This window comes from Nelusetta ayraudi, unplaced genomic scaffold, assembly GCF_046127955.1.
Source record: "Nelusetta ayraudi isolate G7.1 ecotype Tasmania unplaced genomic scaffold, CSIRO-AGI_Nayr_v1 ptg000182l, whole genome shotgun sequence".
Taxonomy (NCBI): domain Eukaryota; kingdom Metazoa; phylum Chordata; class Actinopteri; order Tetraodontiformes; family Monacanthidae; genus Nelusetta; species Nelusetta ayraudi.
This window is the reverse complement of record NW_027466231.1, coordinates 215001-228826: the sequence shown is the minus strand read 5'-3', so window position 1 is coordinate 228826 and position 13826 is coordinate 215001. Positions and strand designations below refer to the sequence as shown.

General features: G+C 49.4%; 1 protein-coding gene across 1 annotated transcript in view; it reads left to right on the top strand.

The window, feature by feature from the left end:
- The first annotated feature begins 391 nt into the window (after positions 1 to 391).
- The window catches only part of igsf11 (immunoglobulin superfamily member 11), an 89759-nt gene continuing 76324 nt past the window's right edge, over positions 392 to 13826 (top strand). The window contains exon 1 of the mRNA XM_076015217.1: positions 392 to 485. Coding sequence (XP_075871332.1) covers positions 425 to 485 — 61 coding nt within the window. The 5' untranslated portion in view covers positions 392 to 424. The remainder of the gene's footprint in view (positions 486 to 13826) is intronic.

Sequence of the window (13826 nt, the reverse complement as noted above, 5' to 3'; positions counted from 1 at the left end):
TCTATTTCTGTGGCGTTTGAGAGAGTGCAGCCCGCGCGAGACCGAGGAGCCGCAGGAGGAGCCGCGGGACTGTCGAACCTCCCGCCGGCTTGGAGCCTCTGCTGCCCCGCTTGTCACCAATGTCGCTCCCGGCAACTCACCTCAACTCACTTTTTCATTCCGTTTAGTCGCCCCGCCCCCAAAATCTCTTTCTTTTTTTTTTTCTCTCTGTTTTTCTTGCGGGCTATGTTGCTTTTTTAGCTCTGCGTAAAAACAGCAACACCGACATCCAGGACGCCGAGAAGAAGCAGCAGCAGCAGCAGCAGAAGAAGCAGCGCCGCGCCGCCGATGTCTCATGCACTTCCACTTTGCTTGAAGGGAGCTGCGAGCGGAGCTGCTGCGCTGTGCGGTCGCTGAGGAGCCGCCGAGGAGCTGCTGAGGAGCCATGGTCAAGTTCCACAACTCGGACCTCTGGATAGCCTGGATGGTCATCTTCTGCCTGGAGGGTGAGTGCACACACGCGCACACACACACACCGGAGAGACAAAGTTTTAATGAAGAGCTGGGAAGCAGCAGCAGCAGCAGCAATAAGAAGAAGTTTGACCAAATAGTTAGAACCCCCCCCCATGAGGACTGAAGTCACTTGAAACTGACAAAAATAAAAATGTAGTGGAAATTACAGGAATCAGACATTCCTTCTGAATTCTGGTTCAACAGAATAATAATAATAATAATAATAATAATAATAATAATAATAATGATGATGATGATGATGATGATGATGATAATAATAATGATAATAATAATAATACTATTGATAATAATAATAATAATAATAATAATAATAATACTATTGATACTATTGATAATAATGATGATAATAATAATAATAATAATAATAATAATAATAATAGTAATAATAATAATGATAATAATACTATTGATACTATTGATAATAATGATAATAATAATATTGATGATGATGATGATGATGATGATGCCGGTGGTGTGTATGGTGGGAACGGAGGGATTTTCCAGTCACGTGTGTGAAGTGCTCTCCGCCAGGCAGTTCAGAGGAAACAGATGCATCTGGAATTAAATTGTTTTTTCCCTCTCCAAGAGCTCGAGCCACTGCCATTTTATCCCCCCATCATCTACTTCCTTGGATCAGACCAACAAATCCCCGCCCGCACGCACACACACACACACACACGCAAAACCACACAAAAACCACACACACTTTAGCAGCGATTTGGGTTGACTTTACCCAGAGTGCAGTGCGTCTTCTCCCTGACTTCTCTCTCTCTCTCTCTCTCTCTCTCTCTCTCCGCCAGTGTTGTGCAGTCGCTCCACTCTTTCTCTCTCTCTCTCTTGCTCTCAAACAACTTTAGTTGTTGTTGCTGGACCTCCTTCAGAGTCGCAGTGATGGGGCAGTCGGAGCTCCTCTCAACTCTTCCCTTCACTGCAGGAGACTGTCTATCCAGTGTCGGCTCAATCAGTCCAGCAGCAAGTTCGCTCAGACCAGGCGTGGGCAAACTATGGCCCGGGGCCCATATGCGGCCCGTTAGGCTTTTTTTTAAAATCCGGCCCGCTGAAAGTTGAAGAAATTATGTTAACAGTCAGTCAGTCATCAAACAGCTGCATCTCCTCCATGGTTGCTGTGTTTCCACAGACAATAAAGAGCTCAACACCCTGGTGGTTCTGGATGGTTCTAGGTGGTTCTAGGAGGTTATAAGTGGTCCAGGATGGTTCTGGGTGGTTCTAAGAGCTAAACACCCTGGTGGTTCTAGGATGGTCCTAAGTGGTTCTAGGTTGTTCTAGGAGGTTCTAAGAGCTAAACCCCCTGGTGGTTCTGGTTAGTTCTAGGTGGTTCTAGGTGGTTCTAAGAGCTAAACCCCCTGGTGGGGCTTCAAAGACGCTGACTTGGTTGCAACTTTGCTTTGCTTCATTTTCCATTGACATTCCAGCAACATGTTTTCTCCATGATATCCCAGGATGCATTGTTTCCTCCACCCAAACACTGCATCCATCTGCTGCTGCTCCGCTACCACCACCCCCTCTGGTACACTGTAGACCCCACTGTGACCCCACCAGTCAAACATTGCCCTGCGCTGTCTCATATCAACATCTTCATGTTGGAAAAAAACACATTGATTCGAGCTTCAGCTGCAATATCTGCGAAGTCTCGACACAAAAGACTGAGGGTCAGATCCACAAAGCAAACAACGAGTCCACTTCCTGTCATGTGCAGTCAATAAACGACTGGGACTGATTGAACTGAGTCGTGAGTCCTGCAAGATCATCACTTTCTCTCTCAACAGACACATTTTCAATCACTCCTTGAAAGAAAGCGGGGTTGGGGGGAGTGTCCACAGTGTGACACAAGCATGGAGCTTTTTCTTTGAACTGCGCGCACACACACACACACACACACACACACGGTGTGAGTGATGGTTTGAGATTGAGCTGCTTCTGATTGCTCAGGTGTCTCACTCTGCTGCTCACTTATTAGTGAATGGCTGCCGTCTTGTCAGCTTAGATCTAGGTTACAACACACACTCACACACACACACACACACACACACACACACACACACACACACTCGACTCTTTATTTGATCAATCTGAGGACTTTTTTCAAATGAAGTGGTTTGAAATGAAACCCTGGACGCTGGTGTCCACTGATTTGATTCCCCCAGTGATTCACACGTCCATCTGACTCCTGCGACTCCTCCTGTGACTCCTCCTCCTCCTCCTTGGGCATAGGGTCCACACAAGTCTTTGGTGTTGGAACAAACAGTGGAGCTCGTTGTGAGAATTCTTTCAAAACCTCTCTCTCTCTCTCTCTCTCTGTGAAGTGACGGGTGACCTTTGACCTGTGGCAGTTCCTCCTATCTTCAGTTGACTCTCTCACAGGCCGCCTCCCTTCCTCTGCTGCAGAAGCATTCTGGAAGATTAAGAGTGAGAAAAAAATCCCATCTGTGTATATTTATGTCTGTTCAGTAGTGCCCCCCCCCCCCAACCCCCCACCCCTCCCCCGCTAGAAAGGAGCAGCTGGAACCAGAGTGTTGGACAGATGGATCTTTCCACCTCGATTATTTTCCCTCAACTAAAAATAACCTCTCAAAAAATTAAAAGACCTCCGGGACCACTTGCAAAGTGCACATGCGTGTGTGTGTGTGTGTGTGTGTGTGTGTGTGTGTGCGCACATGCATGCGTTTGATGTTTGAGCGACTCTGAGGCGGCCATCTTGGGTGGGGGGGGGTGAATAAATGATGTTCTGATGATATTTGGAGGAGAGTGAAGCCAGCGAGCGTCTCTTCCTCACTCTCTGTCCCCAAGGTTCCACTGACTGACTGGCTGAGTGACTGACTGACTGGCTGAGTGACTGACTGGCTGCCCACCCAGCAGCTGGGGGACAAACATCACATGTGGTCACTTCACAGAGATTCCACTGATTGATTCAGTTATTTATTGATTTTGGGGGCTTTGAGGTTTTCAGGTGATCAGAGACCAAGTGAGGGAGTAAATATGGAGGAGGAGGAGGAGGAGGTGGTGCTCATCAACTTCCTTTCATTTCCTTTGCTGCTTCTTTGTTTTTTCCCTCCAAAAACTCCTCCTTGTTTTATGACGGCTCATTTATTTGCACTTAAAGTTGTTCGCTCCGTCATGATGAGTGTGATTGAAGAGGCACTCACTCCCTGCACACTTGCTAGTGAGCAGGAGCCATTACGACTGGGAGCTACAGTCATGAGGAGGAGGTGGACGGGGAGGAAGAGGAGGAGGAGGAGGAGGAGGAGGAGATCCATTGTTGAGAAAAATCCCAGTGAATTGACAACAAGCAGAACGTTGGTCTGCGTGTTGTCAGGTGTTTCAACTTTTTCTCAAGTGTGTGTGTGTGTGTGTGTGTGTGTGTGTGGGGGGGGGGGGGGGGCCTCTGTGCTGATGCATATTTGATGTGGACGTCTTCTTCACATCGGTGGTGAAGTTCTTCTCCTTGAAATGAGCAGTTTTGCTTTGCTGGCTGATTTGACGGCACTAACCCCCCCCCCCCCCTCCCTTCCTCCCTTCAGGAAACATCTGACACACACACACACACACACACTCACACACCTGGGGAGCAGCGTCCTCTGAAAAGCAGCAGAAGCAGAGACGCTGACCTGGCAGTGAAGCTTCTCTTCTGTTTAGAGCAGTGTTTCTCAACTGGTGGGGGGGGGGGGGGGGAGAGACACCAAACACACCAGCAGCATGGAAATCAAAATCAAAGTCTAATCAGCCTTTTGAAGTGAGAGTCAATCACCGTTGGTAGAACCCTGGCTACAACATCTGTGTGTGTGTGTGTGTGTGTGTGTGTGTGTGTGTGTGTGTGTGTGTGTGTGTGTGTGTGTGTGTGTGTGTGTGTGTGTGTGTGTGTGTGTGTTTTTGTTGAGCTCTAAATCAGCGCCTGAGATTCAATAGTGGTGTTAACAAGACGAGCGGCTGCGTTTATCATCCTGTTGGAGCTGAGATCAATGGAAGACCATGGCTGGCCCTGCCATTTGTTTCTGACGTGTGTGTGTGTGTGTGTGTGTGTGTGTGTGTGTGTGTGTGTGTGTGTGTGTGTGTGTGTGTGTGTGTGTGTGTGTGTGTGTGTGTGTGTGTGTGTGTGTGTGTGTGTGTACCAGTGGATCCAGGCCTCAGTCAGGCAGTCGGTCTTTTGCCTCCATTTAGCAGGTTGTTGCTTCTCTCCAGGGAATCATCAGGAGGAGGAGAGGAAGAATCCAATGAGAGAGAGAGAGAGAGAGCAGGTCAGCAGGATGCAGTCCAGGTGGAGGCAGCCTGTGTGGTGGCTTCATCCAGGGGACTGCAGATGAAGTGATATAAACTGAGAGTGAGAGGTCCACAGCTCCCAAGCAGACAGATTGTGGAATACTTCCACCGTATTTATGCCTCGTGTCCACCTGGCAAAGATTACTACACTTTATTTTCGATTTACGTTTTTTATATTAACATTCACTGCAAGCAAATATTTTTTTTTTTTTCCCACGACTCGCTCCTTACTGGAGCTCCTCGCTGACTGAGCCTGATGGTGGCGCTGGTTTAGGGTCCTTTAGAACGGACAGACGTGGCTGGAAGGAGGCTGGGTGGAGGAGAATCAGAGCATAGATCTAGAGGAGACTAGACTCCTTCACGGGGTTGAAGGTGTCCCCATGCTGGCTGCTCTCCAGCCAGGAGCTTCGGTCCAGTGGCGGGAGGGAGGTGCAGCGCCTCCATGTGGCAGTGGTGGGAGCTGGCCTTGCTGCTCCTCCAGCCTGAAGCTCTTCAACAGCTCGCCAACATATCCCACAGTAGAAGGCATCTGCAGCGGCACGAGAAGAGCCTGCACCACCGTATGGAGGAGAGGAATGACAGGCGCTGCTGCTGCTGCTGCTGCTGGGTAAAGAAAAGCTGCAGATTCAGCAGCGGCTGCTGGTGGTTTGGGGTCAAAGTTTTTTCTGTCCGGCAGCGAGCAGCTTTTTATAGGTTGGTTTATTCTGGCCGTGCTCCCAGGAGCCCAGTGGCCCCCACATCACTAATTTGAAATTGATTGCAAATTGATCGGCGCAACAAACTAAATGAGCTCACAGCTCTTGATGAAGCAGAAAGTCCGTTGGACGGACGGACGGACGGATCGGAGGGACGGACTGGCTGGTGTCACACTGGGAGGCCCAGCTGATCCTGCGACCTGATTTCACTGCACGATGGCCAGCCGCAGTCCCTCCCCCGCTGAGACTGGCTGCAGAAACACTGCGATATTCTGCAAAAACACTGCGATATTCTGCAAAAACACTGCGATATTCTGCAGAAAACACTGCGATATTCTGTAAAAAAAACACTGCGATATTCTGCAGAAAACACTGCGATATTCTGCCAAAAACTCTGCGATATTCTGCAAAAAATTAAATTTTCAGTAAATTTTCAAGTCAAAAAATTCCAATAAGTTTCCCCCCTGTTATTTTACAAATCGGACACACACACACACACACACACACACACACACACACACACACACACACACAGCATGCTAGTCTGCTTTGTGACAATACTGAAGCATTATCACTTAAGTGTGCTGTACAATATCCCTTTGACATTAATGCGGTGTGTGTGTGTGTGTGTGTGTGTGTGTGTGTGTGTGTGTGTGTGTGTGTGTGTGTGTGTGTGTGTGTGTGTGTGTGTGTGTGTGTGTGTGTGTGTGTGTGTGGCAGGGACAGATTGTCCTGCATTAAAGATGCTCGGGGCTCTGCACTCTTCTCTTCCATAGGTAATTCATAAAGTGGCTGTTGGGCTCAAACTCTCTGTTTTCATTTTGCTTTTTTTTTTACACAATGTGACTCTGAGTTCAGAGTCACACCTTATCTGGAAACACAGAAAAGATCACGGGCGTCCAAAAGGGGAAACTTCAGAAACAACCGCCGGCCGTGATGAAGTGCAGTCAGTTTTAACAGTCAGAAATATAAAAATGGCTTCAATTTAGGAGTGACTTGTGAAACGGTGAAATGTGAAAACCCCAAAATGAGCTCAGGGTGGCTTTTCAAAATAAAAGCATGTTAATTCCCACTGAGAAAATAAGTCCCCTGACGTGACTCCGTCTCTGCCTCTCGTTCACACACTCTGAATCTCCCTCCATCCCACTTCTCTCACTTTCTCTCTCCGCTTTCCTCCCACACACCCCGTCAGCAGCGGCAGAACACGAGGACTTTTCCCTCCGATTGAGAGAGAGAGAGAGAGAGAGAGAGAAAGAGAGAGAGAGAGAGAGCCCATCTGTGCTGTGATGCAGCAGCAGACATACAACTGAGTGTTGCTTTAGTTTTTGTTGTGTGTCTGCCTTCTCTTCTCTTCTCTTCTCTGCCTTCACCTCTGCTGGCAGCTGCTGGGCCTCACACTGTGTCTGTGGCGGCCCAGCGAGAAGAGCGGTTCTGGAGCAGAGCGGCTCTGTTGCCAGAACCAAGACCCAATTGAACTTTGAATGTTTTCCGCGTAGAGTGCCCTCAAGACTGAGGCGTGGGCAAACTACGGCCCGGGGGCCAAGTGCAGCCCGTTAGAGCTTTTTAACGAGCGGCTTCAGCTGGTCCAAGTCCATCCCATCACTTTGAATGCAGCACACATCTCAGTTCAGCTCAGGGGACCATGACTGCCTGACAGGCTGCAGGGTCCAGTGTCCATGCTGAAGCTCCTCCTCCTGCTCACCTTCTCCTCTGGAGCCACTGTGTGGGAGGCGACCACGCAAATCCACTCGGCCTCACACACATCTGCTGCCAGAACGCAAAAGGCCAAACTCACCGTCAAATGCACACACTAAGACATGGAATTACTCCCCCACCCTGCACACACACACACACACACACTCACACACACACACACACACTCACACAGCATGCCAGTCTGCTTTTTGACAATACTGAAGCATTATCACTTAAGTCTGTACAATATCCCTTTGACATTAATGCGTCAGGGATGGGTGTGTGTGTGTGTGTGTGTGTCCTATTTATCCACTATCCCACAAAAGCCCTTTAAGTCGATCCCTCTGACAGGAGAAGCTGTAATATGAATAAAGCAGACAACAAACACGAACATGCTGTTTGTCCCCAGCAGTGACCTGACAAACTGGTCAATGATGACATGCAGGGTGAGCACACACACACACACACACACACACACACACACACACACACACACACACACACACACACACACACACAGGACTATATTTCTAAGACATTCCAATTTGCTTTGCATCATTATTTATTTTTAAATGTGATGATTTGAATGCGGTGCTGTAAGTATTTGAATGAACTTTATTGGTTGTTTAGTGCCGCACGGAAGCAGAGGAGTGGCAAGACTGAAGAAATGAATCAAAAATAATAAAACAGCATTCATTTTTATAACTAGTAATCAAGGTGGCGCCATGGAGAACGCTTGCAACAATAATAAACACAGCAATTAGAAAAGCAGATTTACTTGCAGACTTGGTCAATAATAATAATAATAATAATAACAATAGTAATAATAACATTAATGATTCCACTAGCAGGGTTTTGTTTTATTTATTCAGATTTTTATTCTTCTTATTTGATGACCGACTTCCTGCCCGCGCTGACATTTGACCTCAGATAACCCCAGAAGACACGGTTTTATGAAAATGGAACAAAGTGTAAATTATTGAGCCAATGACCCAAATAATCTGCTGAAATAGGCTTTACCTCAGATTAAGTCCGTCCGCCATAGATTAGAGCCGCAGGCTTTGGATGGACCGCGGTTCAGGAGACGCCGGCCAGACCCGGGCGGTGCACGGTACCAGACCCGGGCGCTCGCTCGTCATGAACACCCCATAATCTGCGAGCCGCTCGACACCCTGACTGAGGGCAACCGCCTGTCCGTCAGCCAATCACACGCTGCGCTCTCCAAGCCCACCTGTTCACCTGCCAGTGCAGCTCCTCTCTCCATCAGATACTTCCTCCTTCAGTGCTTCCAGTGGACCACAACAGAGAGGGTGTGTCCCCCCCGCCCCCCGTGTGCACCCCCCCAAACAACTGTCCACTGTCAGTCATGTCTAGCAAATGTCCTGCAAAATAAAAGCCCAACAGTTTCTCTCTAGAAATATACTTATTTTGAAATCCCGGAATTCAAAATAAAATTGAAACTGCCTACAAAAGCGCGACCCAATCAAAACGAAAAGCTTCGTGACCCACCTTTGACCCACGGCCCACTGGTTGAGTGTCGGGTAAACAGGTTCCATCTTGTAGCTCTTGAATGTCAGTGTTGCTTCAGCGTTGGGCTTTTTCTCAACCAATCGCAGCTTCCTGACGGGAAACTGAAGGAACTAGCTAACAGTGACTGAGCTTTGTGTGAGCTGGGTTAGCGTTAGCTAGGGTTAGCTAACCCTAACTCAACAACAGCCCCTGACATCAGCTCCCAGCCTCTATTGGACATTGTGTGCGTTCTATCTTCTATTTGCGTCTTCTCCACCCATCTGTCAGATCCGCCCACATCTGCATATTCATGAGTCAAACCTGCTAAACGGACGGATTGCGCTATTTTGCCCATTTGACAGACAGTCTGTACTGCACGTGCTCAGCAGATGACTTTGCATATGCAATGATGTTTGTGTGCAAACCTTTGGTGAATGAGCTCCACCGGGTCTCTCACTGCAGGAAGCTGAGCCTTGTGCTTCTTCCTGGCCAGGAGACAGCCAAAGACAGTGCGTCTCTTCAGAGACGAGCCTGATGCTAGATGCTACATGCTAGATGCTATCACTCCGAGGCAGCAGCAGCGGCTGTCGGGACCGTGCGCCTCGGCAGGAAATGCTTTGCTGCCCGTTCATTTCCTGCTGATTGTCGAGGGTGTACGAGCCGGAACCGTGTGACTGGCAGGTGTGAGAAGATACGCGAGGGGACGGTGAGACGAGATGAATAGATTGGGTGAGCTCGGGTACGACAACGTCTATGCCAGGAGGTCTCGGAGACCTGGCGTAAAGTGGGGCCACCAAGCAAAGATTTAAGAGTCTTGCAGCGGGAATCTGCAAGAAGAAGAAGAAGAAGAAGAAGCTAGCTAGCTTGATGCTAGGATGCAGGATTTGGTGGAATAATAATTATTGAAACTTATTTACCACTGGAAGAACTGTTGACTTGCTTTTTCTTTATTTTTACACAGAGCTTAAAATACACAAAGACTGAACTATGGGTCAAAGGTCTGCAATAACCTAAAATGAGGCTTTCTCGAAGTTGAAAATGGTCAAATATGCTGATGATGACGTGAAAAAAAGACACAGAGAAAATCCCAAATGAATAATTTTCATTTGCTACTGAGAATAAGTTATTCAAAGAGGAAATGTTGGTAATGTTAGTAGTGACTGGACTCTATTGGGTTAGTAAAGGCTGCTGATGAAACCAAAATACTTGCAGTCAACTATAAAAGTAGGTTCCCCTCATGTTTGGGCCGTGATACCTCTGGACACTCGGGAGAGCTCAGGTAGGCGGAGCATCCGGGCCATGCAGAGAGCTAATTAGGTCAGAGGCAGTAACGATGCTGACGGGACCTCTCGAGCGTAAGAGAGGAGACACAAAGCACGAGTGTCATTACACACAGTCCAGTGTTCCAGTGGCTCCAGTTGAAGCTCCCCTTGTCATCCTTGTTCTGGGGTTAAAGCAGTGGCACCAGTGTTAAACCAGTGACACCAGTGTTAAACTAGTGACACCAGTGTTAAAGCAGTTTGGCCTTGTTGAGGAAGATCTTCCTCACCTTGGTCTCCAGCTGGAGAGCAAGGTGAGGAAGGTCTTCCTGCAGGAGCAGAGAAGAAGGCCATGCTGGTTTCATCACCGCCAAACTTTACTGTAGAGTGGAATAATAGTGGAATTCTTAGCAGATGCAAAGGATTCAGTGTTGTTGTTCTTGAGGTGTATCTCTGCACAGTGTCCAGCAGTTAGCACTGCAACAGTCAGCTAGCGCTTTGCTAACCGAGGTACCTGCATGGCGACTGTTGCGACACCGTAACGACCGGCGGTCTCAGCAGCAGAGCTCCTCGAGTGGAGTCGACGATGCCGCCGAGGAGCGCCTGCAGCGAGGTCCGGTGTCGACCCAGGCGGAGGGAGAGAGCGGCCCGGCTGTCGGCTGTCGGAGGAGAACTCTTCATAAACATATCTCTCATAATCAATGGCAGAACATCAAAGCCATCCGTCTCTGCTGCGGCCTGGGAACGCTTGACATTTTCCCTTTATTGGAGGCGTGAGACGAAGCGCAGGGTTTAACGATGACACCAGATGATCAATGGCTCCATTGTGCCGCCGCGACTGGAGGCTGCTTTATTAACACGGGACCCCCCCCCCCCCCCCCCCCCCCCCGCCAGAGGAGGGTTTGTTTCTTCTCTGCTGCTTCCCCAGCGTGCTGCACTCTTCCTCTTTGTTTGCTGCATTGTCATTTAGCAGAATTGTTGTGAGTGTGTGTCGGGGTGGGGGGGGGCGATCGTCTCACTCACACTCACACACACTCACCAACAGTTGCAGGACAAACTGGAGCTGCTAGCGTCCGCTGCAGCTGGACTCTGACTCTGAAGAAATGCATCAGTTTGAAGCAATAATTGGATTCCATCGTTAAAACCGATGTGCGTGAACGATTAAAAGCGTGAAGCCGTCGGCGTTGGGGAGCGGCAGAACCTGGAAGAGGTCGACAAGTTCCCTCACCCTGGAGCAGAACCGGGTTTGGTCCCTGTTCTGTCTGCAGGAAGCTTCTTTGGAGACTTGTGCTGTGTCTCAATTCAGGCTCTGCATCCTTGCAGTGCGCATTTTGAAAGGAAGTTGCGTCACCGCACTGCGCGGAGGCTCCTCCAACTTCCCGAGGGTGCTGAGGAAGCTCAAAATGCGTACTCGGAAATACGCACTCGTTTTAGCCCATTCCAAGGCTGCACCGCTGGGAAGGCTGGGAACTCTAAGAACGCTTCCTTCAGACGGAGGACACTCGGTCTCAAGGGTGCAGACCCTGAATTGAGACACAGCATTGGAGACCTTCTCCGAGTCTGAACTTCTGAGTTGGACCCTCCTGGACTCGGCAGGACGCTGTACGTGATCTCATGCAGAGGTCCAGGTAGAGAGAGAGAGAGAGAGAGAGAGACAGTGGGCAGAAGATGCAGCTGGACTCCATCACTGCAGTGTGACTGAGCTGAGGGAGGGGGGGGCGATGATGAAAAATCAATCTGATTTGAATTCATCCTTGTTTGAAAAATAATGCTAGGAGTCAGCCGTGCGGAGGAGATGAGGCAGCTCAGAGTCACAGCAGGGGGCGCCGCCAGAGTCCAGTGGTTTGTGGCTGGATGTGAAGAGTGAGACTCCTGAGGAGGAGGAGGAGGGAGGGAGGGAGGAAGAGTGAAGAACCAGGCCGGCTGGCTGCTTTTACACCTGGTTTAACAACTGGTCCAGAGAGAGATGGGGGGGGGGGGGGGGGGATCTAAACTGCGTTGCACTTTCACATCCCACGAAAGAACTCTGAATAAACTGCAGTGAGTCAACAAGCAGCAGCAGTCTGCTCACTGGGAATGACAAACCTGTGTGTGTGTGTGTGTGTGTGTGTGTGTGTGTGTGTGTGTGTGTGTGTGTGTGTGTGTTCCATGTACAAAGTGTGAGTGTGATGAGCTGGAACGAGAACAGGAAGCTAGCAGCTCAGCGTCCTCCCTCCACTGGAACGTGGACCCAAACACTGCTTCTCTTCCTCTACCTGCTGCTGCTGCTCCCCATTGATGCTTCACAGCCTTCACTTCCTGTCTCCTCCCTCCTCTTCCTCACCCCCCACCACCACCCCCCCTCCACACTTGTGAATGAGAAAACATGAGAAAATCTCTCTCTCTCTCTTTTTTTTTTCTTTTTACACTTCATTTGCACTGCGTTCTCTCTCCCCAGTGCCGCCTCAGACTCAGGTGGGCAAAGGGCTTTTAATAGCTTCTGGCGTCAGTGACGTCACCTCGAGTCACACTGTGTTCCTCTCAGCACTGCGAGGTGTTTAGGGCCAGGCAGCCAGGCATAGATAGAGATGGATGGATGATGGATGGATGGATGGATGGAGGGAGAGATGGATGGATGGATGGATGATGGATGGATGGATGGATGATGGATACATGATGGATGGCTGGATGATGGATGGATGGATAGATGATAGATGGATGATGGATGGATGATGGATGATGGATGGATAGATGATAGATGGATGGATGGATGATAGATGATAGATGATAGATGGATGATGGATGATGGATGGATAGATGATAGATGGATGGATGATAGATGGATGGATGTTAGATGGATGGATGGATGGATGATAGATGATAGATGGATGATGGATGATGGATGGATGATTGAGGTCTTGTGTCTTGAGAGCTTCTGGCGTCAGAGACGTCACCTGGAGTCACACTGTGTTCCTCTCAGCACTGCGAGGTGTTTAGCGCCGGGCAGCTGCACTGCGTCTGGGCCGCCAGTGGCTCGGTCGTGTTCAGTCCACACCTCACTGTATCCTCAGTACAACACTGTGGATGGAGAGTCCACCCGACATCACCGTCGTGCAGCTCGACCTGCTGGAGCAACACTGTGTTCTTCTGGAGCCTTTAAATCACAGTTCTGACGCAGTGACTGAGGCCACTGACCCCGGCAACACCTTCGAATGCAGTTTGATTTGAAGGAAGTTTGAAGACCTCCAGGGGAGATAAAGCACGGCTCTCTATAAGTCCAGCAAAACTACCAACACGTTGTTTACATTATAAATCTTCATCCTCTGCTGTGGTGGCTTCATGGTGGTGGCCAGCAGGTCTCCTGGTGGAGTTCAGTGAGAGAGCCTCTCAGGTTCTTATTCAATCACAGGACGTGGGAAGTTCAGTGTAACTCTAGCTAGCCAGCTAGCTAGCTGGTCTCAGCATCACAGACTCCAGATCTGACTGGCTAAGACAGCAAGTGATGGTGGTGCGTTCACTGACAGCCACCAGGAGGCTGCAGTGTTGACCCTGAAGGCCTCGGCCAGACTTCGTAGAAGCTGACAACAATGCTGTCAGCTAGCTAGCCTGCTGCTAGCCTGCTGCTAGCCTGCTGCTAGCCCATCGTTTCCCCACATCTCACTGGCCCTGTATGGTGAGCCTCAGTTAATTTTATCTTTCTCTCCTCGGTGTGTCTTTGCCATGTCAGTGTGACCCTCCCTCCCTCACCCTCTCACTCTCTCTCTCACTCCCTCACTCTCTCCCTCTCTTCATTAAAAGGCCTGTTTGCTGCCTGAAAGCTTTGTGGCTCCTGAGCTCAATGCCAGTTTGTCTCTGCCAGGCGCCTACTTAGCGCCCGTCTCCCTGGTGATGAGACCGACAG